Source organism: Fusarium proliferatum, assembly GCF_900067095.1.
Source record: "Fusarium proliferatum ET1 genome assembly, contig: FPRO_scaffold009, whole genome shotgun sequence".
NCBI lineage: Eukaryota > Fungi > Ascomycota > Sordariomycetes > Hypocreales > Nectriaceae > Fusarium > Fusarium proliferatum.
Genome location: NW_022194798.1, coordinates 1,748,741 through 1,775,895, shown reverse-complemented (window position 1 = coordinate 1,775,895; position 27,155 = coordinate 1,748,741). Strand labels below are relative to the sequence as shown.

Here is a 27,155-nt window from a genome sequence, read left to right as displayed (position 1 = left end):
AAGGGTTTGAGACCGTGATAATAACGTACCTCACCAGCCAAGCCGCGGTTTCGAGGAATATTTTTATAGGTAAACACCCCATAAATAGTTCTTAAGACTTTTTCAAGCATTCTCTTTTTAGAATTAAGACATATTGTGATCGACCCCTCTTCAGCTTGTACTACCAAAGCCTTTGATACGTGCAACATATTTTATGTAGACAGACCAGGCTAACCATTATGAATCTCATAAATACTACTCTGTACATTTAAGGCTACTATTCAATCTAACATTTTCCCCAAAATGAGAGTAAACACATAGTGCTATTCAGTACTGCTGCGGCAACGAGATAGAAAATGATATTGAAACCTTATACCATATGCCGAAAACCTTGTTCGTATGGGAACCCGGTGCGTTACACGTTGCGGGGAAACGACATTGGGCAACGGCACACAACTGTAGATAACACGTATTCATTCAGAGTAGGATTGCAATTAAGTAGCTGAAGTTTCCGACGGGCGTGTATTCCGACGAAAGTGAGGTTTTCGAAGTCCGTTCAAGTCTCGATTGCATACTCGCAATCTTACATAAACCCGACTACGTGGTGTCTACACTCTTTATTTATCGCTACACCATAATTTTCACTAGCTATCCCATAGGCCCATCATCATTTCAGCCCTCTACACCTCTCAGTCTCAACTTTAGTTCTCTCACTGGGTCGGAATGGCGTCCCTCACCACCAAAACCAAGCCGCCAAAGGACGGTATAAAAATAATCCACGCAGGTCTTTACCGCACAGGAACTGCTTCCATGGCCGCAGCATACCGGATCCTCGGCTACAAAGCCCATCACGCCCTACATAACGAATGGCACGAACCCTGGGTCAAACTCGAGCAAGCAGCAGAAGCAACCTTTCCTCACCTCATCAATTTCCCAGACTATACTCACGACGGTCCTCGCCCACCGTTCACAAGAGAATATTGGCAGAATTTGTGGGGTTCCTATGATGTCGCCACTGATATAGCGTCGACGTTTACGTTGGAGCTCATCAAATCGTATCCCGACGCAAAGGTTGTTATTGTCCAGAGGAAGTTTGAAGATTGGTGGCCTTCGTTTCATTCGGAGATATTAGTCTCTGTCTTTGAAGCAACTTGGCTTCAGAAATTCTTAACCTGGTATGTCTTGCGTTTTAGAGCTTTACATGCCATGAGGAAGATTCTCGCTGGTTTCTTCTCTGTAAATGACTATTCTGTCCAGGCCATTACGCCCGACATTGCAAGAAATACTTATGAGGAATTTTACATCAAGGTTCGGGAAGCTGTACCAAAGGAGAGACGGCTAGAGTATTCTCTTGGTGATGGGTGGGAACCGCTTTGTGAATTCTTGGAAAAGGATATACCGAATGTTGAGTTTCCGAGAGTTAATGATCGGAAAACTCATAGTGAAGATATGGAGCGGCTCATGGCGAAGCTTATGAGGGTTTCGATGGGGGTTCTGGGACCTTATCTAGTTGCGGTTCTTGCCGTTGCTGTTGTGTTTTATGCCTGGTAAGGGTTCATGTCGAGATCATGAGAATGCCTCTTCTTCTTCACCATTTAGCGGTATCTTTACAGATTCACAGGAAGTACGGAAGGTCCCAAGATAGAAATAGCATTAATATGTACTGGCTGAATATTATACGATATTATGTAGAGCATCCAATCGATCTCATCCAAAAACTCCGTTATATAAACTCAGATCCAAACGTCATAACTTCTCATAGCCCATCACCACAAATCATAAACCCTCATAGGCATACCTCTCTTCTTCAATGGAAGAGCAGTACTATTCCTCGTAACATTCTGAATGGTACATCCCTCCGTCTTGTACGCTTTATCATACTGTCCAGTCAAAACAGTAGCCAACCACTGAATAGCCGTAGCAGCATTAAGCACAAAGTTCTGTGAGTGCGTACCCACAGTGTTTCGTTGATACAAGATATTGGCGCCGACACCACAGTATCGCTCAATGAGCTTATCCGTGTTTGCGATTGGGCTGATCTCATCATGGACACCCTGGTATGCAAAGATAGGCCATTGAGGAACGCCATGGTAGCCCATTATTCCATCGCGGTTGATGATGCGCTGAACGCGAGGATCACGGAATAGCTTCTCGCCGTCCTTGAAGAAATCGAAGATATCGACTCCCGCAAATGCAGCGCCTGCTTCGGCTAAGGTGTAGTTCTCGGCAGCCAGGAAGGCAGTCTTGTTGTTTTCTCCGGACGTCTTCAATTGCGAGAGAACGTACTTCTGCACGTCAGGATACTGGCTAGTTAGACCGAGAATGGAGCTTGGCGCAAGACCAGCGGCGTCTTTGCCGGAAATAGCATCCAAGACAGCGGTAACGTTGGGTGTCAGGCCACCAAGCGCAGCACCAACGACTGTGCCTTGAAGATCAGGCGCATACTGCACAGCAAGCTCAGAAGCCCACTCGCTGGCCAACGCGCCACCAGAGTATCCCCAAAGCGCAACACGAGGGTTCGTTGTGTTGAGACCTAGACCGAGAGAGAGAATGGCGCGGATTGAATCAAGAGTCGCATGACCGGAGATGACACCTGCTGTGAACGACGCAAGAGGACCTTCGTAGTCAGGAACGCTGAGAAACACGCCAAGACCTAGAGCAGCGTTGAAAAGCTCCAGACTGCTGACACCATCTGCGGAGTAGACCGCGTAACTGGGGCTAGCATCCACATCTGCTGAATCATAGGGAACTTGGTACGAGAGCAGAGCGCTCTGGTTGAAGAGCGTCGCAGCAGTGCTGTTGGCCCCAAGCTTAGGCACAAAGAGCGTTGTCACGGCCCATGTTGGCTTGTACTGGCTGTCTGTGGTGCGGTACAGAATATTATACGTCGCAGAGCTGTTTCCAGTGATGCGAGTCAAATTTCCCGGTGCAGGGCGTAGACGAAGAACAGTGCCGGGCTCTTTATTCTCATAGCCTTCTGGGGCGGTATACCACGGATCTTCACTGGGTGGGAGAGGTTCAGAGGATACAGCTCGTTTGTAAATATGGCCTTGAGCGGCAGCAGTGAGGCCCAGCAAAAGAGTGAGGACACGGTGAAGAGCCATTGCGAAGTATGATGTAATTGACAACCAGTCCAAACCTTGAAGCAACAGCGGAGAAGTGTGTCTTTTTAACTCAATTCCATCATATTACGTATGACGCCGAGCCGAGGCTTCCGCCAACCGTGCCCCCCAGGGAAAAAAACATGGTTCAGAAAAAGGCTTGGAGGATGCCATTTCGATAGTTCACAGCCTAGCTTGGCAGTCATGACGATGAGTGTTTGGTGGCTGGACGAATTAGCTTGTCCGACGTGACCAATTAAAGGAGCTAGAGTCCGCAAGATTGATCCGGTTTTCCGTTGTTGCGGGGTTGAGACAAGGGTATGGACAGAGTCCGACGGAGAGAAGGGTTTATTTTTGTTTCCGGGGATTACGTTGGATGGGATATGAGCCTTGCTGTGTTTTGGTGGAGGAATGCGTGCTGGGCTGTTGCTGGGCGGTGTTTTGGTCTGTCTTGGTGATGGTGAAGCCACTGTTGAAGGACATGGCGGACAAACGCGCGCCGGTTAGTCAAGGCTGAGAACTCGAACCTTGGACTGGTCTACGCCATCAACATACTTCATCGGCTTACTTGCCAGTAATGGCGTTGCCCGTTACGCGTGCGTTTGTGCGTTGGCATCGTTAGCTCCGTTGTCAAATGCGGGGTTTCGATCTAACGATTCAGCTGCCCGGTTTGCGAATTGGTAGGAAGGACATGTGCAAATGGGACTGAAGAGCTGACCCAGAGCTTCGGAAACTTTCATCTTGCAGTGCAAGGTTCTTGAGTGATCGGTAAATCCCTCTGTAGAGTTTAATTCATCTCAATGACACAGTATCATTGATGACGCAATGGGCTTGGTAATCTTGCGCCCGGATGAGAACCAGGATGCATATAATAAACTGTTGGTTGCGTTAGTGCCGTAGCTTGTCTCCGCCATTTTGACACGCATTCCTGTCAAGAGGCTAGCGTCACTGACTGGCTTATTCTGTCATCTGACTGCTATTACCCGGTAGTTCACGTTGAATTCTTTGCTTAGGCTACCTTTATGCAGTCTATCTTGCATACACTTTGCAATTGTAAATTACTACAAATTGTGCTCTGAGAAAAGCTTGTGTTATTTAAATAAATAAGGGCTTAATTTCCATTCATCGGTAGAAAGCGTATAATGGCTTGGTTTGCTTAAAAATACGCAAGGTATCTGTGAGGTTTGGTTTTCCTCAAGATTATCAACCATAGGTAGTTGACAATACAGCATGAGTACGTAGAAGTAGGCAAAACCTTTCGCCTTTTCTTTCTTTCTTTTTTTTTTTTTTTTTTTAATTTTGAGCTAGTATCTGTTCTAAAATTCATTTCTACAAGGTGCCTATGGCCCAGAAGTCCCGCGCATCTCATCAGACTTCTACTCAGTCTTCCAGTAGGGGTTATTAATAGCCTCGGTAATAATCTCTTTAAGTGGCTTCCAGTCTTCCTGACTAGTCCACTTCTTCAAGAGAGCAATAGACTCAGACTGATCAGTTGATAGCTTAAGGTAGAATGTCTCAGGATAGTCAGGGATGAATTTCCTCTTCGGTCGAAGCTCTCGCAGGATGGACAAGAAGTTGTTCCAGTGGGCTTTGTGGCCCCACGTCTGGAGACGCGCATCCTTGAGTTCGGGATCAAGAAGGGCAGCGACGTGGAGGAGGGCAACGTCTTGGACATCAACAAAGAATGCTTGGTAGTTGAATGTCAGTGTATTGTGAGGGTGTTGATCAATGAATGGGACCTACCAGTTTGGAACGTGTCGATCATTTCCCTCTTCTCGATGAAGAGAGAATAAATCCAGTTTCCGTATGAAGTGGCATGTCTCTCGTGGAGTGGCTCGCCCAAGATACCAGACGGGCAAATGACATTGGCCACAAAGTTAGGCTTGTTCTCGTCGATGTATTTCCATAGCGCCTGTTCTGCAGCGACCTTGCTTGCAGCATAGACGAGCATTGCACGCGATGGCTCGTAAGGTGGTGGAGCCCAGGCCGCTTTGATAGCGAATTCGTTCCATGAATTGCGGTCGACAACACCGTCTGAGTCAGGCGTTGGGAAAACAGCAGCGACGATGGAGCTAGTGAAGACAAAGCGCGTAACAGAAGACTCCTTGGATGCACTTTCGAGGACAGAGATTACTCCTGCGACAGTCTGGGGAACGACATTGTTGGGGTTGGGATCAAAGTCAAGGACACTCGCGATGTGAGCAACGGCCGAAACACCTTTCACTGCCTCGTCAAAAGCTCCAGCAGCAGATAGATCAGGAACAGTGACCAGCTCGTAGGAACCACTGTCGGCATAAGACTTGAAGTGATCGTCAATGAGCCATTGGGCTTTGGCTTGATCACGGACTGTGCCTCGGACCTTGTAGCCGCGCTGGAGAAGTTGGCGGGTAACGTGGCTGGCAACAAAGCCTGTGGCGCCTGTGACAAGGACCCATGAGCCGGTGGGGATGGCAGTTGAAGGTAAAGACATGGTGATATACTGGTTCAGAAAGATGAGAAGGTTATTTGAGCTGTAGGCTTGAGATTAAAGATTCCAAGGAGCTGATCGATACACACATATATATAGCCTGCCAAGAGTCAATGAGGGACAAAGCATGCCGCCGGATGTCATGGCTCTTCTCTCGAGCTTACAAACCAACGAATGCTTCATAATGAAGGAAACCATTTCACCGAAGCCAAAAGAACAGGAATGATCCTCTCAATGCTCTGGACGGACTCAAGTCGTAGTTCATACTCTAAGTGCCGGCATTATCGACCCAAATGGGAAGTTATAAGGCTTGGCGAAGTGGATACAAACAAATACTACCAATTGCAGAGAGGAACAACCGCCGCGGCAAGAATGTCTGGTGTAATTATATGTATTATAACCATAAGCTTACGCCAAAAATCGAATCACAGTTTCTACCTTGCCTTACCAGCAGTGACTAGAGTAAGCAATACCCTTTGGTAGCTGTAGCCCCGGACTCTCCCGCATCTCAAGGAATCTAAGATACATGCGCTTCAACAGCCCCGTTCCATCGAGACACTGCGAACCCCCCGCAGCTTCTATCATCGCAAACACACCCTGAATATGCTGTCTCGCAACAGCAGCCTCACCAAAGCTAACCTACTCAAATATCAGAATAAACTTCTACGTGGTACAAAACGCCTACCTCATCTAAAGCCATAGCACAAGCTTTCGCAATAGTCACCGGGCTAAGAGTCGGTGAAGCGCCACTAACGGCATGGCGCAGTGCTTTGAGGCCGTTATACTTGTACTGTAATGCGGCCTGCATTAAATACGAGTTGGGGTTGCTGGTAAGAATGTGGCGGCACGCGCCGAGGAGGATGATGGAGCTGAGAAGATCACTGTCTGTAATGGCGAGACCAACCCAATCGCGCATTACATGTCCTTCATGGTCGTTCATTTGGTTGAAGAGACGACATGTCCTGACGTTATACGGAACGACGACGCGGACATCTTTGGAGTGTTGTTAGTGGATGGGCACGAGCAAGGTGACAAACATACAATGGTCGAGAAGAAAGGTCTCGTGGGACAAGAGTTGTTTCGGAAGCGCGGCAAATGGATCACGGCTATACCCAAGAGCCCTGTTCAGCGAAGTACTCTCCGCATTTCTAGCCATATCCTCCTGGTGTTTCTGCATTCGTAGTCTTCTCTCCTTGGCATGTCTTTGCCGAACCGCATGGGAGTGAGTTAAGCTCCGAACATGCTGGGGAACAGGCTCAGCTGGGTTAGAGACGGTGACAAATTGAAAATCTCGCGGCATTTTCGTTTCTCTGTAACGTTCTTGTGATTCATGAGATGGGAGGCAGGAGGTCGAACTATCGCAGAGAAGAACATTTACGGGGTTACTAATCTGGGGTGAATGCCAAGACTTACAACTTCTGGTTTGGGTTAGTGTGAAATTTGGTTAAAGCACTGAGCTATTTTTGGTTAGCGTAGGGTAGCCATCTGAGCGCACGCTCCCGAAATCATGAGAGCGCGTTCAAGGTCTGCCTAGAGGATGAGGACGTGACACCTATATCACACAAGCGCTTCTTCATCCGGAGCCTACGGATTGTTTCCAGGCCTTCGTTAGTAATTCCGAATCACATTACTCAAGATCCACTGCAAGTATCATAGATCCTGTTCTATGCCAGCTAAGTAGGTGTCAATCGTCTCTCGGGCGTCACACAATGTACATAATTCCCGGGGATAGATTATTTATATAGTACAGTATTTTACAATGAGATATTGTTCTTTTCGCACTGCTCCATTTATCCACCGCTGCTCAACGTTCTTATACACCGTACCGAAACTCACGGAACTTCTTCTGGTAATAATACGTCGCAAGTCCACCCGCAGCACCAAGTAGAAGCGGTACAGGAGCTCGACCACCTGTCTTGATGATTCTAGGCACAGCGGAGCCGGTCAAGAGGACACTGTTGGCAAGGGCAAGCTCAGATCCGTAGTCCTTGTTGTTCTTGAGGAGATAGCCTGCGCCTTGTGAGCCTTGAGATCATTTGAGGGAGAGGAGCACGTACCAGCATAAGCGTATGAGATACCAAGACCAACACCAGCGACGAGAGAAGGAGTTGAGCGAGTTCGGATGTAGCCAGCTGTACCGCCAGCGGCCACTGTGATGAAGGATGGTCAGTTAGGGTCCAGGTCACAGTAGGAGGTCGTGGGGTGACTTACGTAGACCAGCGAGAGTGAATGAAGGGTGCTCAGCCATTTTTTCGACGTCGATGGCGATCGATGATACACTGATAATAAGCTTTTGGGTTGATGAGACTTGTCGGCATCAGCGGCATTTGGTGGGCTGATCTTCGAGACTGGCTGACAAATGCACTTGATAGGCACGGGGAAATGTGGTTCCGGAGCTTATCGTACCAACACGGTCGCGTAGATAACATGTTAATCACAACATCAACATCGTGGCTCCCTGAACGCCGAGACTGGGGCGGCTCCTCAGTAATAGTATAGTCGCTTGATACATCAGTTGCGATGCTCTTAAAATGCTTTTCGCACCCATTCTAGACCCGTAGCCAACCCTTCCCCTGTCAATGCGCTTGTAGACTGAACGCGCTGTTAATTACGCGTTAGCATCAGCTTGAACGTGCCATGTGAGGCTGGCACTGACGCATTTCGATGGTCTGTCAAGATATTGTTGTATATCGAGGTATTCAGTCAATTTCGCGACGCTCATGGCTTTCTGTCGCATGTCAGTCCCCAAGATGACACATGTCACGATGCCTCTCTCACCGAATTATCCTGCTTGTTAGCAAGCACTAAAAACGGCTGCTGTTCAAGCATATCTTCCTCCAACAACCCAATCAACTCCATCTTTGCTTCCTGTAGTGCATCCATGTCTGTGCTGTCGATGACAAAAACAACGGCTTGTAATCTGGACATGAAACTCCTCCAACAAGGTCTCCAGTGCGGATTTCCGGCATAGTCGAAGAGTTTGAACCGTTGGCTTCCTTGAAACACGGGGGTGATCTCGACGGCTACTGATGTCAGTGTTATGAATTCAATGGCCGAAAATGAAGGAGACTCGCTTTCAATGGATGGCGTCACTAGATCTGGATTTCCGCTCAATGTATGCACGATGGTTGTTTTTCCTGCTGAGCGAAGACCAATTAAGCCAACTGTGATTGGCGGCGGGGCCCAGAACTGAGAGAATGTGGCGCCCATTTTGGGTTCCTTGGCTGCAGGAGAATGCTGGAATTTTATGTATGGAGAGTTATCTGTCTCGAGGAAAGCTGTGCGTTTTATGAATCCGTGGCATGGCAGACCAGGCATCAGCGGGGGCTTATAAGTAAGCGCTACTCTTGACAGCTCACCCACTTTGATTGCTGGTGATCTGGTCAGATCTTGTGTCCAAAAGCCCTTTCTCGTTGGTGACGATGGTATCGAGCCAAGGACTGACCTGACCCTCATGCCTTTCGTCTTCTTCGGGATCGCGATACCAAGGCTAGACTGTTCAGATCGTCACCATGTCCATGGGACAAAGTCTATCATATTTGTGCTGCAAAGTCTTTTGAGGAATCATATCTAGGGAGAATTCTTTAGAAGGCTAGGTTTCAGCGTGACCGACAGTTGAAATGGCCCTTGAGGCCCTGGCATTCCCTGAGCTTGCGCATGATCCTGACCGCCTCGTTTCCTAAACGAAAAGATAAAGGCGTTTCTGAGAAAAATGAACATCAGATGGATGACGCTCTGCAAAGGTTCCAGATCTTGTAGTGTCGTTTAACACGAGTATTACTGTTCCATGACTAAACGGGGATAAGGAAGACGCAAGGGAGAGATCCAATACAGAAGCAACGAAGGCGCAAACGGCAGTGAATGGCGATCGGTAACCAAATGCTGCATGTGGCCCTGTATGTCTGCGCTGTCCAGAGCCGTGTCACGCGGTCGTAGGAGATGGTCGACGCAGGAGGCCGACCGCGGCAACTTAAATCACCAATAGGCGCTGCTGGTTCGAAACAAACAGTGTGTAAAAGAATCGATAAACACCCTTTGTTAAGAGTCGTTGGAGGCAAACAGTACCTACTAGAATGTCATTTGAATTAATCATCTTCCAATTTGAGAGCTTTCCAAGGCAGCACTTTGTCGTTCAAACAGCCGATGATAAGTGGTGCGTGGCGCATCGCGTTTTTCAAAGCTACAGCTGCTTGCCACCAGCAAGAGACCGCGATTAGCGTTGGCACTGGCAAACAGCTGAGCGGCAGTGCATGATGTTTGCTCTTTCGTCATTCATGCAAGCCGTCGTGCCCCAACCTTTCCCTCCCCTTCTCTCTCTCCTCTCTCTGGTCTCTCTTCCTCCTCACAAGATTCTCTTTCTTCCCTTCTTATCTAAACCTCACCGGCAGGATCAATACGACAACCAACACCAGGTAAGCCGCGCGATCAAGCTTTATCTATTAATCGGCATGGGTGCTAACAAACTAACGTCCCAGAAATAACCAGAAGTTGTTTTATCATGCCGGGCAACAGAGGAAAGAAGCCGCCGCGCTCGTGGTCCATGTTCCCCGAGCTCCACGACCAGGTCGCCGATAAACTTGAAGAACATCAGCTTGACTACACCTTCTTCGACAAAGATGAGGATCCCGGCACCATCCATACCTTCGACACCAACATCATCGGGCGATTCGTATGCCACAACAATAAATGTGACTCTCCTGGCTGGAAGAGTATGGTCGTTGCTATCACGATCCGCGAGTACTCCCGCACTCGCTACAATGTCCGTGTGTACCACCAGCGTTGCCGTGAATGCAACCACCTAAGCAAGCCAAAGCTCAGAGAAGATACGTATGTCGACAGAGTCACATACCGAATCAAGAAGTGGAATGGAGTTGAGGTCGAGAAACCAAAGTACTCTGACAAGCGCACGGAGCCTCACGAGGAAGATCACTGCGAGGGATGCAAGGCCGGACACTGCAAACGAGGAAATCGGGATTACGAGGACAAAATGTATTTCGCTTGAGTTGCCGGTAGACGTGGGGATTGGACAAGAGCGACATCTAGGATATGGCACGTCCAATATTGCCTATAGCTGAGATCAAAGTTTGCCAAATTCAATTGATCAGACAAACTCTCAAATAATTTATAGGCCCTCGTGATTTCGCATAGAGCGCAGTTTGGGCTCAGACCAAAAATAATTAAATGGATGTTAGTGATACAGTGAAGTGTTCCATCTAGGTTGAGAGTGGGAGTTCCTTCATTTAAAGCATTTCCCTCAACCTATCCAGCATAGCAAAGCAACAAAACAAACGTAGGAAGGCCTTATCGTTTCATTTGAGACTTCGCAGTCGCATCAACGTTTTGTAAACAAGTCCTCGCCAGTCTCCCCGCCCAATGTGCCTGTTCGTGACTTCAACTCCACAACCATCCCAACAACCCAGATTGTCAGTCAGCCACACCACATCCTCTACAGCCAACAGACAGGCAAAAATAAAGGCAGATCAAATCACAAAGAAGGCAAAAAGACATACAACAGCGGGGATTCGCTGGTCGTCACCGACCCAACTACTAATCCGCCCCTTGCAGGCTTGACTATGGGAGAGCGGACGGGATCCCGTATTCTACTGCAGGTATGGTCGTATGTAATAGAATGAGCTGCTGTTGTGACTCAAGAAAGCTGAGACTTGCTCTCTGTAGCTCTCCTTGGAGGCAAATGAATCTGCCACTTGCAAAGAACTATATGAATCATGATTAAATAGAGCCTCATCCCAAGAACCCGTGCAGAACTTGGCATCTTGTATGTCTGTATTTTCTTTATAGACGTGTCCCTGAACACCATACTAACCAGCAGCGACATTCCCATTTCTATCCATCTTATAGTAAGGATCACCCGCATGTGTCATGACATCATAAGTGCTATCTTGAGATCGTGCAGCCCCAAAAGCATCAGCCGAAAAGGTGCCAATCGGGACATCAGCGGGGAGTTTCACAGCCGGGTTGTTCTGACATCGTTGCTCTATAGTAGATGCCACGCAGTGGAACTTCCGATTCATGGTAACTTCGAAACCATCGTCCACGAGGCCGCCGCAACGTTTACTCTGGAAATTTGGTTCTTGCTGGCTCTTGCTCTTTTGGAATTTCGATCTTTGCTCGAGTAATGGTACTTTCACGCCAAGGGTTGTTTCTCCTACTCAATCGCTAGTTAAGCCAAAACATTCGCAAAATTTCGTGGTTGTTACGGCTAAGTGCAATTGCTATCTTCATTCAATTCGAACGATGGCTTTTCGTGGTTTTCAGCGATGTGCTATTTCCCAGGTCATCGATCAGCATGATTTGAGCTGCCATCACAACAGGCTTGCGATTTCCTCAGTCACAGCATCAGACAAATCTCCTTACTGTTGATTATGTGTTCCTTTTTTTTCTTCTTTTTTTTTTAAGGAAATCAGAGCGAAATATGCTCAACGGAGAATGGTATCTCTCACACAGAGCATTTATCATGTATGCGAAGCTCTATTTAAAGACAAGCTTGACCTACAGCACGGCTAGGGCTTCATTACAAAGCGCAAGCTGCTACCTCGCCACGGTACTTGCAATCATCCCTCTCAGTCCTACACACTCAGTGACGAGTCCTTGAAAGGCACTGGAATCAATGGACAGTCATCTCTTGCCCCCGCTGTCTATCGAGTTAGCCTAGGCAAATTCCTAGAAAATGTCACTTGTAGAGCAAATGTCCACCTTAACTATTAATAACCGCTTCCAGCTCACGCAGCTTGACAGGTTTCGTCATAAAAACATCGACACCGCTTCTAGTTGCTTCCTCCCGCGTACTCTCAGACCCAAGTCCCGTAATAGCCAAGATCTTGGATGCAGCTATTCCGTTGTATCGCTCAAAAGCTCGTATCTGACGCGTAGCTTCTAGACCGTCCATTATCGGCATAGATATATCCATAAGAACACACTTAAACTGCCCCGGCGTCTCTTTATAAGCATTCACCGCTTCCTGCCCGTTTACTGCGGTGTGATACGGCTTTTGGAGTTTCCTCATAAAATGAGTTAGCATCTTGAGGTTTATAGGGTTGTCTTCTACTAGGAGGAACTGTGGGGTCTGGAAGTAGTCTTGGGCTGGGACCAGCCCGCCCAAGGGACTCTCTATGGCGGGTGTCGGCGGTTGGCTGCATGATACCGTGTCTGATGGCGTGGGCAGTGGTATTGTTCCTGTGCTGTGTGGACTGTCTTCTAACTCAGCCCAGAGGGTGATGGCTCTTGAGACTGCCCTTGCTAGCTTGTTCGGAGTGAGACTTGGAACTAGTTAGTAAAAATGGGTATTGCATATACAGAATGACTCACGGTTGTGCAACAAAATCACATAATCCCGTGTGTCCAGCTGATATGTGTGCTGACTCGTATCTTTGAACGACAAGTGCGTTGTTGCAAAGCACCAGTACCGGTGCGTCGGGCCATGACTGCGCTAGTTCTGAAATATTGCTTGTTGAACTGTCCTGCACAACAACGACATCTGGAGCTAGTCGCTCCACCTCTGATAACGCGTCCGATACCATGCCGAGGCGCTCAAAGCACAAATCACTCATCAAGGCTTGGAAAGTCATAGACTCAGGCTGAAGAGCGGCCGTGTGGCCTGGAGGCAGACCGGCCAGTTTGGCGCGTAGGCCGTGGCATGGGCTTTGTGCGTACACCGCAAATTCAGACCCTGGAGAGCTTGTACCTTGCACCATGGGTATCGACACTGTGACTTTGGTACCAACATCGACTTGGCTACTGATGGATATTGTGCCTCCAAGCTGGTAGGTCATCCTCTGGACGAAACTGAGTCCCAGCCCCGTCCCGGTAGATAATTGGTCCTCTTGAGAGAACGGCTTGAATACGTTATTGCGGAGAAAGTCCTCGCTGATTCCGCGACCCGTATCTTCAACCACCAGTTCAATCATGCGCTCTCCGCCTGTAGCATCTTTTAATTGTGATTGAGACAACGTAGCCTTGATGAAACCTTGAGATGTATACTTGAGCGAGTTTCCAAAAAGGTTCATGATAATTCGGCGAATAGCACCGGCCCGCGTTTGGAAGCTCCATGGGAGCGTTGGATCGTAGAGCAAAAACACGGAAACGACACCATCCTGTGGTCGATTCCTCTGGTCGATGGCCTTTGCCTCTGCCGCTTCTATTGAGTCCATTCGTCGAAGGGCGCTGACGTCGGCACTCGTTCGGCTGTTGAAAGGACTGAAGATGTGAGCGATCGACGCATTCTGATAGCTGTGGCCTGCATAAACGCTCTCTACTGCATCCTCAGCAATTTGGTCCAGGTGAACAGTTTTGTTCAAGATCTGCTCCCGATTCGATGGCGCAGTGCTGATCGCAGATTCCTCCGAACGGCCGTCGTCTATTGTATCTGACCCCAACGATTGATTGACCTTTGTGAAATCCAGTAGGTGCTCTGTCGTGTCAAGAAGAGTACGGCAGCAAGTACCGATCAAGTGAGCTATGTTCTGCTGCGCTGCACCTAAGCCAGAGTCGTTTAGCAGTTCAAGGCCAAGTGTAATTCCATGAAGTGGAGAGCGCAGCTCGTGAGATATCGAGCCCAGAACATCTGACTTGGCCTTGTCGGCTGCCAGTGTTTCTATTTGGAAGGCCTCGGATGCCGCCAGTATGCCTAGCGCCCTGAAGAAGGGCAATTCGCTGTCTCTGTCGGATTCACGCCGCAGTGCCTTTGACCATGCAAAGCCGCCGATGGAGACCAGGCCCTTGACAGGATCCCAGATAGGTATAAATGCCATATATCGAGCTCCGTTGAAAGCCTTTTGCAATTCCCGTTGTTCGTAGATATGTTGTTCGGTTTTCGAAAGGATGCTCGGTGGTAATCGTTGTTCTTCAGAAACTGAGGCAAAGCTTTTCGTATCATGAGTGGATGAGCCTTGTGGCTCAAATTCGAATATGCAACCTTCAGGGTATTTTTGAAGCATGTGAGATAGAAATATTTGTGAAATGTTGCTAAAGTCCTTTGTGTAGTTGGAGCCGAGGGCATTGGATGATCCAAGCAACTGGCAAGAGGGTTGGAATTCGGTGGCAGTGGGGGTATCATTAACAATCGGGTTGCTGTAGACGCCTGGACTTAGGCAAGATGCATTGAGGGAGAAGTCGTACTGAGTCTCTGTTTCTGGTGAGTGGACTAAATGAAGGTCCCGCGAGTCTCCGCTGAAAAAGGCGCAGTTATCAGCGGGCAGAGCTTCTTTGATGATGTTGGCGGCGATGAGAAATGGATTTGAGGACGTAGGATCGCTGCGTTGATGTTTCGGGATCTCTGGTGGAACAGACTTTGTGAAGGAGATATTTTCATTGTGGTGTTGTGTTGGGGTTTCGCTTGCATGAAGGTCTGAGCCGAGATGTGATTTCTGAACTGGTGAATGCAACCCCCTCTCGGTGAATCTCTGAAGCCCAAGGCTCATGGCCGTGCTGCGCTTTAACGAATGCTTGATTCGATTGCCCTCGAGGTGATCCATGATTGTTTGCGACAATCCCCGCATGACATTTGAGTGTTTGTCAGTCCAGTTCCCCCCAGGCGTAGGGTTCATGACGCACAAGACACCGATGTTGATGCCCCGAGGAGACCGTATAGGCACGGCTGCGTAAAACCTAGCAAAACTGCCTGGACGACAATTGGGACTTGACGCAAACCTTGGGTCTGTAGCCAGGTCTTGAACAACGATTACCGGCAACTCTTGCGAAGACGAGGCATCCACGGTCTCCTCCATAGCACGTAAAGCATAGTGACAGGCCCCATCGGCACGAGGGATGTAAGTGCCGCAGAGCAAGAGATCCTCATCGCTATTGCGCAACGATGAGCTGTTTAGTAGTGACGTGGAGGGCGTTGCTTCGGCTACTATGTACTGGCTTATCTCGTCGAATAGAGATACAAATGAGCGCTCGGTGTTGGTCTGACAAGTTGCCAACTGAGCGAGACCAGTGAGGACGGAATCTGGTGACTTTTCGGATCCGGCAGCGCTGATCTGACTGAAGGGCTTACACGTTGTGCGTAGCAACTCGTCGTATCTGTGGAACCCCGGTGAGTTGAGTAGCTCATCCCAGACAACAACAAATGGTTTCTCTGATTAAAACATACCGTGAGGTCTCATTCTCGCGCCTGTCCTCAGACATCGGGGCATCCCTGACACCCGACATATTCTGTCTGACGATAGGTATCATCAAACTTGGGGCAAAGGAAGGGATGCTGAAATCCACGAAAAAAGGATCAACAATAAAGCCTTCCCTTCCCGCCTGTTAACGTTGGGCCTACTTTCGCCACCTGGACGCGAAGCTAAGGCGGGCATGACAGGAGATTATTGGCCGGTGATAGAGATGCGCCATACCAGAAAGGACGGACGAAGATTCTAGATCCCCAGGTCTTTGACGGTCTAGAACATTTGCGTCCGTGGATCATCTGGGTGCGCCCGCGCGTTTCACCGATTGTGCCCATGGTCAACCGATGCAAATGACATCCAACGATTGTGGCAATTCTCCAATATCGATTGATCTTGCCAAAGGCATCCGCCACACGGGCCGGGCAGTCACAAGCCCCTTTTTTACCGCCGAGGTTCTTTTTAGGTGGATGATTTGCCCGTCCAAAAACAAACAACGCACCACGGACCGGAAATGTGACCTGTCCCGCGCACAGAGCCATCTTCTTACTGCCCAAGCCCCAAGCGGAGGAAAACCTGTTTTTTTCCCTCTCCGCTCTCAGGCTAAGACAAAGCAAGCCAGCAAAAAAGCCATTTCGTCATTCTCAACTCATCAAGACGAAGAAGGATGGGGTCTCTCAAGTTACGCCGGGGCCCCTCCGTTCGAACTGCTTGTCTGGTTGGTTGACTGGACTCTATACCCCTGTCTAGTGTCTTTTACTGACACATGGACCATTGGACCCCGATAAGACCCCTAGACCCTTGAATATGTGGGGACGCCCTTGTTTCCGCTCAGCCATTAATTATCCTTAGGTTCATGCCTAATTTCGAGATGTGCAACGCAAACACTTCACAGGCACGGTGCTTGGGGTTTTGTCTTGATAGTTTACATTGTTGCCTTTTGATAACTCATATGTGTAAAGAGACCTGGAACTCCTTTTTCCTTTCCTTGACCTTTTGCTCCCTGGTGATACTATAAAAAAAGAAAAACCGCCCGACAATCGTGTGCAGTCGCTTATTAACCGGAGACAACTCTCCTTTGAGTGCCTGGGGAGACTAGTCAGAGGTAAAGCAGTGACTTGATGGGGCATCATGGCATTTCTGTTGCCGCTTCGCGTACAGTAGACCGCAGAAGTTACACAGTGTTCGAGGTCCTGCTGGACCCTCGCGCCATCGCGGTGTCTCTTCAGTCCGGCAGGATGTGCATGCCCTGTTGCTGGGCTGGGCAGGATTCGCTTTCCATAGCCGCAAGTCTTGTCGTTGGTGGTGTTGGTGCTTTGGCGGATGGCTTTGCCCCCTGGGCTTCTTGTGCGAGACTCCTCGACCTTGGGACTTGCTCATAGCCTTATCTGTATGCAGCACTCTCTGCGATGATTCCTGATCTCTAGGTAGATAGCATGGTGCGTCGGCATGGAATTTGCCAGGAGGGGATGCGGTCTCATTTGCCAGGGCCGAGGCTATAGCTGATGTCTGGAAGACAGTGACACTGCCGAGTGGATGGCCGACGCATTCCGGTGATTGGTCGCTGCACTGGTACTGTAAGTATAGGCATATAGATTCGCTAAATTCTACTTACCTGTGAGCATGAAGACTCGTGTTTTGATGTTCCCTTGTGAAAGCTGGAAAAGGATTTGGCTCGTGGGCGGGATGCACGTTGCTGCCGACAACGAGGGCGTTTACATTGAGTAGTCGTATCTATTAGCCTTCTCAATGGAGAGGGAGAAGGGGATGGGGTGGTCTTTGATTTAAGTGAATCGTGCATTGTGTGACATGTACGGCGATCTTGATGAACCGTGAGAGATCGGGGATCGAGCAGTGTTTATCCAAGTTGACAGCCATCGAGAGATCTGCAGGGTCTAGTGTCCGCACCGTACCTCCACCCCCACGAACCAAATTCGTGTGGAATGATGTCACCTTCCGTACTGTGGACAGCGATTGGACCAGCAGGTTCTCAGGGTTCACAAGTCGCTAAGCTTTCCGGTCAACTGCGGGAATTTAAGCGGTTTTAAAATAGTGCGCAGTACAACACTAAAATACAAAGCGTCGGAGAAACACAAGCATTCTAGTCCTTGAACATAAAGCCAGAAGTAACAATAGCCAACGTTATTCTTCAGTCACGTTCTGTAATCTACTTCTATCTCATGCTCAACAAGGGGGCTGGGAAACTTGGAAGTTGCGCAGCTTTGCAGGATTAACTCACAAATGTCTGACCCAAGACAGATGACAGATGGCTTTACGGTAATGCAACGCTCATAATGATGTAACCCCGGTCGGTCCGGTGACAGATCCCCACATATGTACTGACTGTCTTTTCCAACATGGCATAAGAACCTGCCGATCTTCGGAGTATCAATCCCGTCCATAAGATCAAACCCAATTTTCACATTTCCCCCCTCCAAATTTCTGACATACCGATTACTTCATATGGCGTTTTCCAAATGACCATTTATCTTTTCCTCACTTAGGCGCGTCCAGTAGGCAGATAAGATATGCCACCCCACCAACAGCAAATGCCTCGGCGCAACACCAACCTTTTGATTCACGACATATTCAGCGCTGGCGAACACACAACGCTTCCCTGGGAAGCAATCTGTAAGCAGGAAAAAAGCCATAGCCTCGACTTTCCGTAGCTAACACGTCTAGCCCAACCAGCTGATGTCGAATGGCCTGTGGAGTGTCTTGTGTCTCGTGAGGCAAAGCGCCACAACATAACACAACAAGAAGTAAACAATCTTGTAGACTTTGGCAGCCTTGAATACACGGGCGATATCAAGGATCGCCTGGTCTGTCCCATATGTATTGGCATTTTTGTAACTCCGGTGGTCACACCCTGCGGACATCTATTCTGCCTGGAGTGTATACAGAGGCATCACAGGACATGCCAGTGCTGTCCCCTGGATAGAAGGAGGATTCAGGTAAGCAGAACACGGCTTGCCAGGGGAGTTATGGATGCGATTGGAGGCTTGCTTGTACGGTGTCCCAACTCCAAGGCTGGATGTACTCGTGAGATGAGGCGGGATTGCATAATTGAGCATCTGCTAAACAGTTGCTATCGGGCTACGATATCGCAAACAAGTACGTCACAGATAAATTCAGATATTGTATGATATATTTACTTAAGGCATGTAAATATCCCTAGGCTTGCTTTAGTGTTGCTAAGGTATGGTAGTGGTGTTGAGTGTTGCTAAGTGCCTGACTGTTCGTGATATTCGGTGACCGAAGCATTAGTCACTGGACTCAGCCTATCGATCCGGCGCGCGCAAATCGAAAACAATCCATCAAGCCTCTGCGCTTCAACTTTCCTAGTGAGCCTCTACTCATCAGACCCGCGACCCTCATGGGCTAGTTTTACTTACGGACGGGTTGTCGATTGTAAAGGAGCTTGCACGTTTGATGCGTTATGGGTCACGTTAATTGCGAAGCCTTTATTGTCATAAATATAAAAGGAAATGAGAGGCCTTTATTGTACCTCGAGACTCTTGGTTACTGGAAAGTACCTCTTTGTGAACGGCAAGACTTCCAGCTTTTGACAAACTCTATCCCCCTATATGCAGCGGTATGCTTTTCCGGTTGGGTCCTCACGATTTCTCTTTATCTAAGTCTACATATCGGCAATCCATGCACTTATATCCCTTCAATGTTTTTTTCCCTCTCTGAGTTGAGAGCAAGTACCCAAGTCTTTGTCTCTTAGTCCGAGCTGATTGGCTAGGTGGCAACGTTCCCATCGTGTTTCCGTCTCCTTATACTGGCAATGGCATATCCTGATAATCTCATTCGGCCGACACATGATCTCTGGATGCTGTTTCGTCTCCTTGGGATTCGTGTCTTGTCCTTCGGGATTAGTGTGTTATGAACCATCGATTGGTGGACAATGATATGTGTTTTATATACCAAATTGATCTCCACCTTCTTATTCACTGTCGGAAATACTCTAATCACAATTGTGTAGGGACACATACTCAAGTCTTGCTATTGCAATGATTGTCAGAATCGTTGATTGTGTGTAATTCTCAAGTCCGAAATCTACTCCCGTGACTCAGTTTCTATACCGCTGGATAACAGAACTGATGCTATCGATACTGAAAAGCCATTTACACATCCTTTCAGAGACTCATTTTCTGTCCTTTTGGTGTTTGGTATAGTGTGGTCTACTGATGTTTCTGCTTTTGGTTCTCAAATAATTCCCCCTTACGCTTAGGCCAGTACACCTCAGGAGTCAAATGACCGAGATAAAGGGAAATAAAATGATATCTGGTTAATGACACTTCAATGGAATTGACGTGAACTATTTAAGCAAAACCATAATATCATTTCGAAGGACACCCTGGGGAAATATAGCAAATTTATGAACCTGCCCTCTGTTGCTTCTTTTCTTTGGCCGTCCACCATGTCAAGCATATCCATGGAAGGATTCGAGGATCGCTCCTGTAAAGGCCAGGGCATTTCGACGTGTTGAGATATGGGGTGTCTCTCGAGCAAGTCCTCCACTTTGTAGGGGATGCCATTGTTGCGCCGCAGTTACAACGCCATTCCTGTGGTGTCATAATGCACATGATGATTGTATGCTGTCCCCGGCCGCACTTGATTCTTGATTTATTCCTTCTTTCAACGTCTTTCAGTAGTTTCCGGTCATGTTTGCGGCAGAGCTGGAGGAAGCTGCTCAATTTATACTCCGAAATGGGCCACTCTGTCTGGTCAAAAAAATCCATAAATATCATTCACAGTCCCTACTCATGCAACAGCACTAGGAAGCTGGTTTTCTGCAACATGAAAGAATGCCATTTGCCAGCTATGGTGCGCCGGATTCAACCGGCATATCACTGTTTCTTTTTTGGCACAACTGTATACATTGTTCAAGGGCAGAAGTTCAGAGAGTTTGCTGGCCATTGATAGATCAGCGCAGAGCGTCATAAAGCTTAGTGAAGCCGGGGGCATTCTTTGCATGATTAGCTCTGTCGTGAATCGAAACATTTAGCATTGTGCACTGTTCTTGACAGCAAATAATTGCATGTCATTCAAGCTCCTTAAAGTTCCCATGTCACTTCCTTCAGTGTCAGTGGGGTCGACCTGAACGAGTCGCTGTGTACATGAGCATGATCAGTGGCAGGATGTGCTGCCACGGTAAAGGCTCCGGCTGGGCAACTAAATGATGAACATGAATCTTTGAACTCGAGAGAACAAAGCTGAAACGGATGTGCGGCTGTCACTTGACAGCTTATTCGTCTTTTTTAAGCCCGTAAGACCCACGCTAGTGGTCGGACCAGGGCCGCGGGTCTGCGGGCCCCGGAATGTCAAGCAGAAGCCTTACCCCTACCAAAGTCAACATCAACCTCAAAATTGACGTCTGCTTACTTTCAAAGACAATGTGACTTGTAATCGGACGCGGGCGGATGCTCGTACCTGAGCCCTATTATGATATGACCAGACTGTCAATTGTAGACATCTTACCAACAAAGGTCAATGACGAAGCCAGAGTCCACCAATCAACTCTCGTGTCGAGATGAACTGATTGAGCAAATCCCTGAAACACTAGGCACCCCTATCCGAGTGCGAACGATGTACGTAGCCTTGTAGGGTAAAGCGACGCCCTGAGCCTCAATCAAAGGTGCCAGATTGCCCCAGAACGCGACTCAACTTGGTGCCCGCGGACGCCCGACGGAATGAATCAGCCCAATCATGACCGCGCTAGCGTCACCGTCACGAACAAGGGCCACGACGGCCGACGGAACAAGACTAGGTGATTGGCTAAATAACCCTGCTAATTCACCTTGAAGCCAACCGAGCGTGTCACCATCTGACAGTGGTAGACTATTCTATTTTAATAAACTTTACTATAAGATTGTTATGTCCATGCTTCTGAAGCTTGATAGTTAAAGAGCTTAATTCGCTGAACCGTAAACACTTTAACCCTTCTCCCATCTGCCCGAGTGCTACAGCTACACCATGTCGTCAAACATGATCGACCGCCTTCGTAGCAAGAAGAGCGCCAGAAGTCTCAGCGACAAGGACAAGGTCTTGAGGAAGCTCAGCCCTGTGTGAGTCCTACCCCGACCCGCAGCCTCAAAGGTAGAGCTAATGTCCTCCAGTGAACACCTCCAAGCTGCTCATTATTCGTTAGGAGCAATTATCGGCTGTGCGATATCATGTCGTTATCGTATCCCCGGAGCACTACTCACCTCGGACGCTGCATCATTCCAGGTTGTTGTTGAGAATGCCTTCGCCCGCGCTATTCTAATGCATCCGCTGTTCACGGTTGGACGAATCAACGCGGACTCTAAGAAGCAATACTGGGTACGACTCGATCAGATTGACTTGGGTAAGCATATAGAATGGCGGACCGTCTCTGATCAAGATTCGTACGAATCAATCCTTCATGCTACCTTGGAATGGCAAGTCAATGAGCCTTATACGAATCTTGAAACCCAGCCTGGTTGGAGGGCGACTGTACTGAAACCAGCCGAATCTAACTTTATCGATGTTATCTTTGCCTGGGAGCATACCGCGGCAGATGGGAAAAGCGGGAAACTCTTCCAGGACAGTCTTTTCACGTGTTTCAACACACAAGACGATGGCACCGTGATTCTCAAAGACCGCATCTTCGAGGTCCCAAGCACAGAACTCACGCCTCCATTGCATCACCTGATCAAGTTACCCGTTTCCCTGCATTTCATCGTCGGCGAGTTCGGACGGGATATTATCGCTTTGATAAAAGCAAAAGAACTACCTCACATGGCGACATGGGCGCCAATACCAACAGAACCGTCGACGACGAGCATTGTGGCGATGAAACTTGCGAAAAAGGCACTAAAGCCCGTTCTTAACGCGTGTCGTCAGCACGGCACGACTTTGACAGGGCTTATGCACGCACTCATTGCGGTATCGATGGCGATGAGGCTGGCGGAGATCAAGGCTTCGGCGTTCTTATGCGGTACACCTGTTTGTCTGAGACAGTTTCAGAAGCCAGGGCATCCGAGCATCGACATGAACAAGACGGCCATCAACAGCGTAGCATACTGGCCGTTCACGTTTGACGAAGAACTCGTTGCCAGGGTTCGGGAACAGATCAATGAGGCTCAAACAAAGCCGAACATGAGCGAAAATCTGGAAGAAACGGTCTGGTCCTCCGCTAAAGCGATACGCGATGGTCTATCTGCCAAGCTGGACTTGGGCACGAAGAATGACCATATCGGACTAGCCAAGTTTGTGAAGGACTGGCAGTCTTTCGTCAAGGACCATGGCAAAACGCGATCGTATTCGTGGGAGATAAGCAATCTTGGCGTTATACAGGGGAAAGCGGAGGGTGAGGATGACAAGTGGGCTATTGAGAGTGCGACATTCACGCAGACTGCGCCCACCTTTGGTTCGGCATTGACATTTAGTGTCATCTCTGCTCAAGGTGGGGACTTGGTGGTGACGAATACGTGGCAGGTTGGGGTTGTTGAGCAGGAATTGGCTGTTGGTGTGAGCTCTGATTTGGAGGGTTGGCTGAATGAGTTGGGTAGCAATGGGAGCATCAGCTTTGGGGCAGTTGTTGTGTCGAACTGAGGTGAGGAAGTTGTCGAAGGTTTTCTCGGGAGAGGGTTGTTTTGATTATCGACGATACCACTGCAGCGAAATATACCTCTTGCTTTCTACATACTTCGTCCGTTATCCAGCGTGATCACTTACTAACGAGCAAGTCGTCAGAGATATGCCAGCTAAAGAAACGGCTCATCCTCCTCACGCTCGTGAAATAATATATAATTTAAGTTATTTCTTATATACTATAAAGGCAAGATTACTCCAGGTGATCTGCACAAATAACGAAACAAAGATAAGGGGAAAAGCAGTAGCCAACCAAGAGTTCACAGTTCCTCAGATGAATAGTATCGCCTGGACATTAATCACGGACCTTTTAAGCCGCGGAGAACCATGGCCGTCGGTGCATTGGAAATTGTGCTCAATGCATGTGGCGACGACTCTTCAAGCCACGACGCGCACGCCTACGGCTAGTGCAGCCAGCCTCTGTGGGTTGGGCCTCATCGGGGACAGTGGTGTTGTCCGTAACAGGAGTGGTGTTGTCGCTGCCACTTCCACTGCCACCGCTGGTCCATACGGCCGGGCCGGGCATTGGGTACTCTTTGAAGCCGCCATAGATGCTGAAGTTGAAGGACGGGTCATCCTTCTTGTACGCACCAGGGAACTTGACCGTTGGACCGGGAACACCGCTGCCACCGCCAGTGACTTTGACTTGAGCGCAGCTAGAAGACGTTAGACTATGTATGTTCTTCGATGAACTGGTGGGGATGGAAAGATATGAAGAGGATTAGACTTACGTGTAGTAAAACTCTGCCTGGCCGACATGGGCACCGTGGACACCTGAAAGACAAGTCAATATGCATATCCTGGACGGGCCGCGGATGGAACGCAATAGAACATACCGATGTGCTCGGGACGAATGAGATACTCTCCATCAGGAAGGTCAGCGGGAATGGTGAACTCGATGCGGTCCTTGTCCCAGGTGCACCAAGCGTCACGTGTGAAATCTCCTTCCTTGTTGCACACGCTTTCCTCGAAGATCTTGAACCACTCCCCATCACCCTCATACGTGTCCGCCGTGGTCGGAGCCTTGGACATGTAGACGAGGGCAGGGCCTGGATGCTGCATTGTGGCACCAACGGCGAGTTTCATTGCGAGCTTAGACCCAGCCTTGACCTCGGCGGTTCCGGTCTGGCCGGCGAATGTGAATGCGCCTTTGTTGCAGCGGAAGTCGAGCTTGTCGGGAGTCATATCGTCACGGATGTTGTCCCATTTCGTTGGGTTGTACTTTGCATCGCGGGTGTTGGAGCGGACGTATTGCATGCTGTTCGTCTCCTTGCCGTCGATAACGAGAACATCGAAGAAGTAGTGAGCGGAGGCGAAGGGCACCATGGCCGCTAGAGAAGCGAGTGAGATCTTCATTTTGTTGTAGGTAACGAGAGTAAAAGTGTCAAGTCTAGCTTGAACGAAGGGAAGAGAAAGAAAAGAGAATGATTAAAGAGAGAATAAGACAAGACACCGAAGCCAATTTCTTGTTGAGCTGTAAGGAATGGAACTGAAAAACATCAAGAACGATCATACATGGCCCTTTTATATTCCTCTCAACTGACAATCACTGCTGGGGCGTGGTGGAGTGAAAATATTACTAAAGACAACACTTCGACAGTCAACGAGACTATCCCTCTCCAGGAAAGATCTCTATCACGTAATTGCTGGAAGAATTAATCGAATGGATAACGGGGGAATGTTACAGGATGAGCTCTAGCCGAATTCCCTTTCGACTTAGTGCGATTGCAGGAGTGTACTTGAGGGGAACAAACTGACCACAAAGTACCTTTGGAAGAGTACTCCCGAGGCACTTGAAACTGCCAAGAACTAAAGTTATTTGCCTGTTTTAACTGTGAATGGATATGAGATAAACTGACCAGGGCTTATTCTGGTTGGATGAGCGCCGCTGGAAGAATCCATGTCTACAAGATTTGGCAGGTAGTTCTGGCAAACCAAATGAAGTTGATACAAATATTCACTAGTTCAAAGAATCAGATTTACTTGTTACCTTATTGCTAATAATAGGATGTTGTAAATAAATTGATACAGAAGAAAGTTATAAATTATTCGAAACACAATGGCGGCGCCGCCACCACAGTCGTTTGTTTCTCCACACATGTTTCCTCTCTTTGTGGCTATCTATTAGGTGAGGTGAGAGCGGGTGAGCCTAGTAGTGCATCTACAAACGGCCATGGGCATTGACCCAACTCTCTCGACCCAGATATGTGCCACCAAGTTTACGAAAACTGAGAGAAGAATTCCCATGTCTCTCCAGGAGCCCATGTTCTCAATCCACTATCAGTCGTGGCCCCATCCTGGGGGGATGCAATGTGCCCGCCATCAAATGCAATCCATGTCACCGGATATCCCGAATTACAGGTGTAAGTGGTCTTTGTGTGAGTCAAGCTTCCAGAGCTTGGCTCCGGCGCTGACTGGGCCTGGCAGCCATTGTTCAAAACGAGCTTATCCCGCAGGGAATGGCCCATCGAGATACTCAAAATATCGTCATCAACACCGTGGATTCCAAGGTACGGGACAGGATCGTTGCCACCTTCGCAGCCACTGAGTTGGGCGCCCGAGAGGACGGCAACTGCGCGAAGCTTGTCGGCTCGGGAGCATGCCAACGAGTATGTCATGGCGCCCCCGAAACTGAAGCCCGTCGCGAAGCGTTGGGACTGGTCAACACAGAGATCTGCTTCAACGTGCTCCATTATGGCATCAATGAACTTGACGTCGTCTCCGTTGCTGTTACCCCAGCCGTTATCGATTCCCTGCGGTGCAACAAAGATGGCACTGTCTTCAGCTAGGCGCTTCAGACCGTAGTAGTTCCAGACACCGGCCTCGACAGTCTGACCCGTCGCCACATCTTCCATGGTACCTCCACGCCAGTGAAGACCAAAGATGAGCTTGTATCCCTTGCTGCTATTGTAACTCTTAGGAACATCAAGGATATATGAGCGAGTGCGGCCATTGACAGTGACGCTATAGGTACCACTAGTCAGAGAAGACTGCTTGCCGCAACCATCAGAGCTTCCGCTTCCTGGGGATGACACAGCGGTTGACACAGCGTCAGTGGGCGAAACAGATACAAACAAAGGCGTCGCGGACGTCGGCTCGAAGTTGTGTTCGACAGGTGCAGTCGTGGAGACCGCCGGGGAAAGCGTGGTGTCAGTTTCCTCGACAAGATCACAACTATCCTCAGTAGTCTCAGTGACGATCTCTTCAGACTCGTCACATGCTTCGTCTTCGGTAGATTCGGCAGCCTCGACAGCCACGGTTGTGGAAAGAGCTGTCACTGGTGTGGCGCGATTCCAGAATTTACCCCCATCTTTCAACTCTGTTAGAAAGGATTGTGAAGGTATGCTGCTTTATGGCAGGTTGGGATGCAAACTCACGATGAGGGAAGCCAGGAATGAGAGTTCCAGAAGCAATCGAACTTGCGATGCTAACGGGCTTGGCAGTCGCAAGAGAGGTGAAGAAAAGGAGCACTGCTCCAGTGACGAATGCAGGGTGAACCATGACAAGGTCAATTAATCAGGGATGCAGGAAAGAAGTTAACGACAGGAAGGGACCGAAAGTCAAGTTAGAACGAGAGAATTAAATCGAGAAAGGAATGGCGAGGAGAGTCAATGACAAGTTGATCAGTGAATATAAGAAAGCCCTTAAATCGACCTAAAGTCTCAAAACTTACCCGATGTATCTGTGTAAACATTCATAGGCTTCCCCAGTGGCCCGTCTGCCGCTTTCCTCTAGGTCAACAGCGTGGGTTGTCTTGGAATGTTTCAAACTTAAATTAACCCACCAACCATGATGGACTATGCCGCAAGGCTCAGTCCATAGTGCGGAATGGGTCTAATACACTGAGACTTATCCTGG

The 27,155-nt window shown here is 48.7% G+C and overlaps 13 protein-coding genes and 1 non-coding gene across 14 annotated transcripts; 4 read left to right on the top strand and 10 right to left on the bottom strand.

Annotated features, from left to right (window-relative positions):
- Positions 1-702: 702 nt before the first annotated feature.
- Positions 703-1,530, top strand: FPRO_15116 (uncharacterized protein; the record flags this gene model as incomplete). The annotated part of the gene is made up of 1 exon (XM_031220599.1): positions 703-1,530. The coding sequence occupies one exon, from the start codon at positions 703-705 to the stop codon at positions 1,528-1,530; it is 828 nt and encodes a 275-aa protein (XP_031086242.1).
- Positions 1,531-1,745: 215 nt separating this feature from the next.
- FPRO_15117 (uncharacterized protein) lies at positions 1,746-3,083 on the bottom strand (the record flags this gene model as incomplete). Its single annotated transcript, XM_031220598.1, has 1 exon — positions 1,746-3,083. The coding sequence occupies one exon, from the start codon at positions 3,081-3,083 to the stop codon at positions 1,746-1,748; it is 1,338 nt and encodes a 445-aa protein (XP_031086241.1).
- Positions 3,084-4,456: 1,373 nt separating this feature from the next.
- On the bottom strand, positions 4,457-5,550 carry FPRO_15118 (uncharacterized protein; the record flags this gene model as incomplete). Its single annotated transcript, XM_031220597.1, has 2 exons — positions 4,457-4,767; positions 4,824-5,550. The coding sequence occupies 2 exons, from the start codon at positions 5,548-5,550 to the stop codon at positions 4,457-4,459; spliced, it is 1,038 nt and encodes a 345-aa protein (XP_031086240.1).
- A 441-nt stretch (positions 5,551-5,991) lies between these two features.
- On the bottom strand, positions 5,992-6,847 carry FPRO_15119 (uncharacterized protein; the record flags this gene model as incomplete). The annotated part of the gene is made up of 3 exons (XM_031220596.1): positions 5,992-6,186; positions 6,233-6,540; positions 6,589-6,847. 3 exons carry the CDS (start codon positions 6,845-6,847, stop codon positions 5,992-5,994), a joined length of 762 nt encoding a protein of 253 aa, XP_031086239.1.
- A 513-nt stretch (positions 6,848-7,360) lies between these two features.
- On the bottom strand, positions 7,361-7,795 carry FPRO_15120 (related to UPF0136 membrane protein YJR085C; the record flags this gene model as incomplete). Its single annotated transcript, XM_031220595.1, has 3 exons — positions 7,361-7,557; positions 7,605-7,697; positions 7,759-7,795. The coding sequence occupies 3 exons, from the start codon at positions 7,793-7,795 to the stop codon at positions 7,361-7,363; spliced, it is 327 nt and encodes a 108-aa protein (XP_031086238.1).
- Positions 7,796-8,073: 278 nt separating this feature from the next.
- Positions 8,074-8,757, bottom strand: FPRO_15121 (putative ADP-ribosylation factor; the record flags this gene model as incomplete). The annotated part of the gene is made up of 3 exons (XM_031220594.1): positions 8,074-8,148; positions 8,204-8,275; positions 8,326-8,757. 3 exons carry the CDS (start codon positions 8,755-8,757, stop codon positions 8,074-8,076), a joined length of 579 nt encoding a protein of 192 aa, XP_031086237.1.
- Positions 8,758-10,045: 1,288 nt separating this feature from the next.
- FPRO_15122 (uncharacterized protein) lies at positions 10,046-10,549 on the top strand (the record flags this gene model as incomplete). Its single annotated transcript, XM_031220593.1, has 1 exon — positions 10,046-10,549. The coding sequence occupies one exon, from the start codon at positions 10,046-10,048 to the stop codon at positions 10,547-10,549; it is 504 nt and encodes a 167-aa protein (XP_031086236.1).
- A 501-nt stretch (positions 10,550-11,050) lies between these two features.
- rrna17 lies at positions 11,051-11,166 on the bottom strand. Its single transcript, XR_004093477.1, has one exon. It is a non-coding gene; the product is annotated as a ribosomal RNA (ribosomal RNA).
- A 1,096-nt stretch (positions 11,167-12,262) lies between these two features.
- FPRO_15123 (uncharacterized protein) lies at positions 12,263-15,717 on the bottom strand (the record flags this gene model as incomplete). The annotated part of the gene is made up of 3 exons (XM_031220591.1): positions 12,263-12,824; positions 12,874-15,588; positions 15,659-15,717. 3 exons carry the CDS (start codon positions 15,715-15,717, stop codon positions 12,263-12,265), a joined length of 3,336 nt encoding a protein of 1,111 aa, XP_031086235.1.
- Positions 15,718-16,769: 1,052 nt separating this feature from the next.
- FPRO_15124 (uncharacterized protein) lies at positions 16,770-17,475 on the bottom strand (the record flags this gene model as incomplete). Its single annotated transcript, XM_031220590.1, has 2 exons — positions 16,770-17,243; positions 17,290-17,475. 2 exons carry the CDS (start codon positions 17,473-17,475, stop codon positions 16,770-16,772), a joined length of 660 nt encoding a protein of 219 aa, XP_031086234.1.
- Positions 17,476-18,202: 727 nt separating this feature from the next.
- FPRO_15125 (uncharacterized protein) lies at positions 18,203-18,820 on the top strand (the record flags this gene model as incomplete). Its single annotated transcript, XM_031220589.1, has 2 exons — positions 18,203-18,305; positions 18,357-18,820. 2 exons carry the CDS (start codon positions 18,203-18,205, stop codon positions 18,818-18,820), a joined length of 567 nt encoding a protein of 188 aa, XP_031086233.1.
- Positions 18,821-21,656: 2,836 nt separating this feature from the next.
- On the top strand, positions 21,657-23,258 carry FPRO_15126 (uncharacterized protein; the record flags this gene model as incomplete). Its single annotated transcript, XM_031220588.1, has 2 exons — positions 21,657-21,748; positions 21,800-23,258. The coding sequence occupies 2 exons, from the start codon at positions 21,657-21,659 to the stop codon at positions 23,256-23,258; spliced, it is 1,551 nt and encodes a 516-aa protein (XP_031086232.1).
- A 394-nt stretch (positions 23,259-23,652) lies between these two features.
- FPRO_15127 (putative endoglucanase) lies at positions 23,653-24,653 on the bottom strand (the record flags this gene model as incomplete). Its single annotated transcript, XM_031220587.1, has 3 exons — positions 23,653-23,953; positions 24,029-24,071; positions 24,134-24,653. The coding sequence occupies 3 exons, from the start codon at positions 24,651-24,653 to the stop codon at positions 23,653-23,655; spliced, it is 864 nt and encodes a 287-aa protein (XP_031086231.1).
- An 863-nt stretch (positions 24,654-25,516) lies between these two features.
- Positions 25,517-26,798, bottom strand: FPRO_15128 (uncharacterized protein; the record flags this gene model as incomplete). The annotated part of the gene is made up of 2 exons (XM_031220586.1): positions 25,517-26,607; positions 26,675-26,798. 2 exons carry the CDS (start codon positions 26,796-26,798, stop codon positions 25,517-25,519), a joined length of 1,215 nt encoding a protein of 404 aa, XP_031086230.1.
- Between the last annotated feature and the right edge of the window lie 357 nt (positions 26,799-27,155).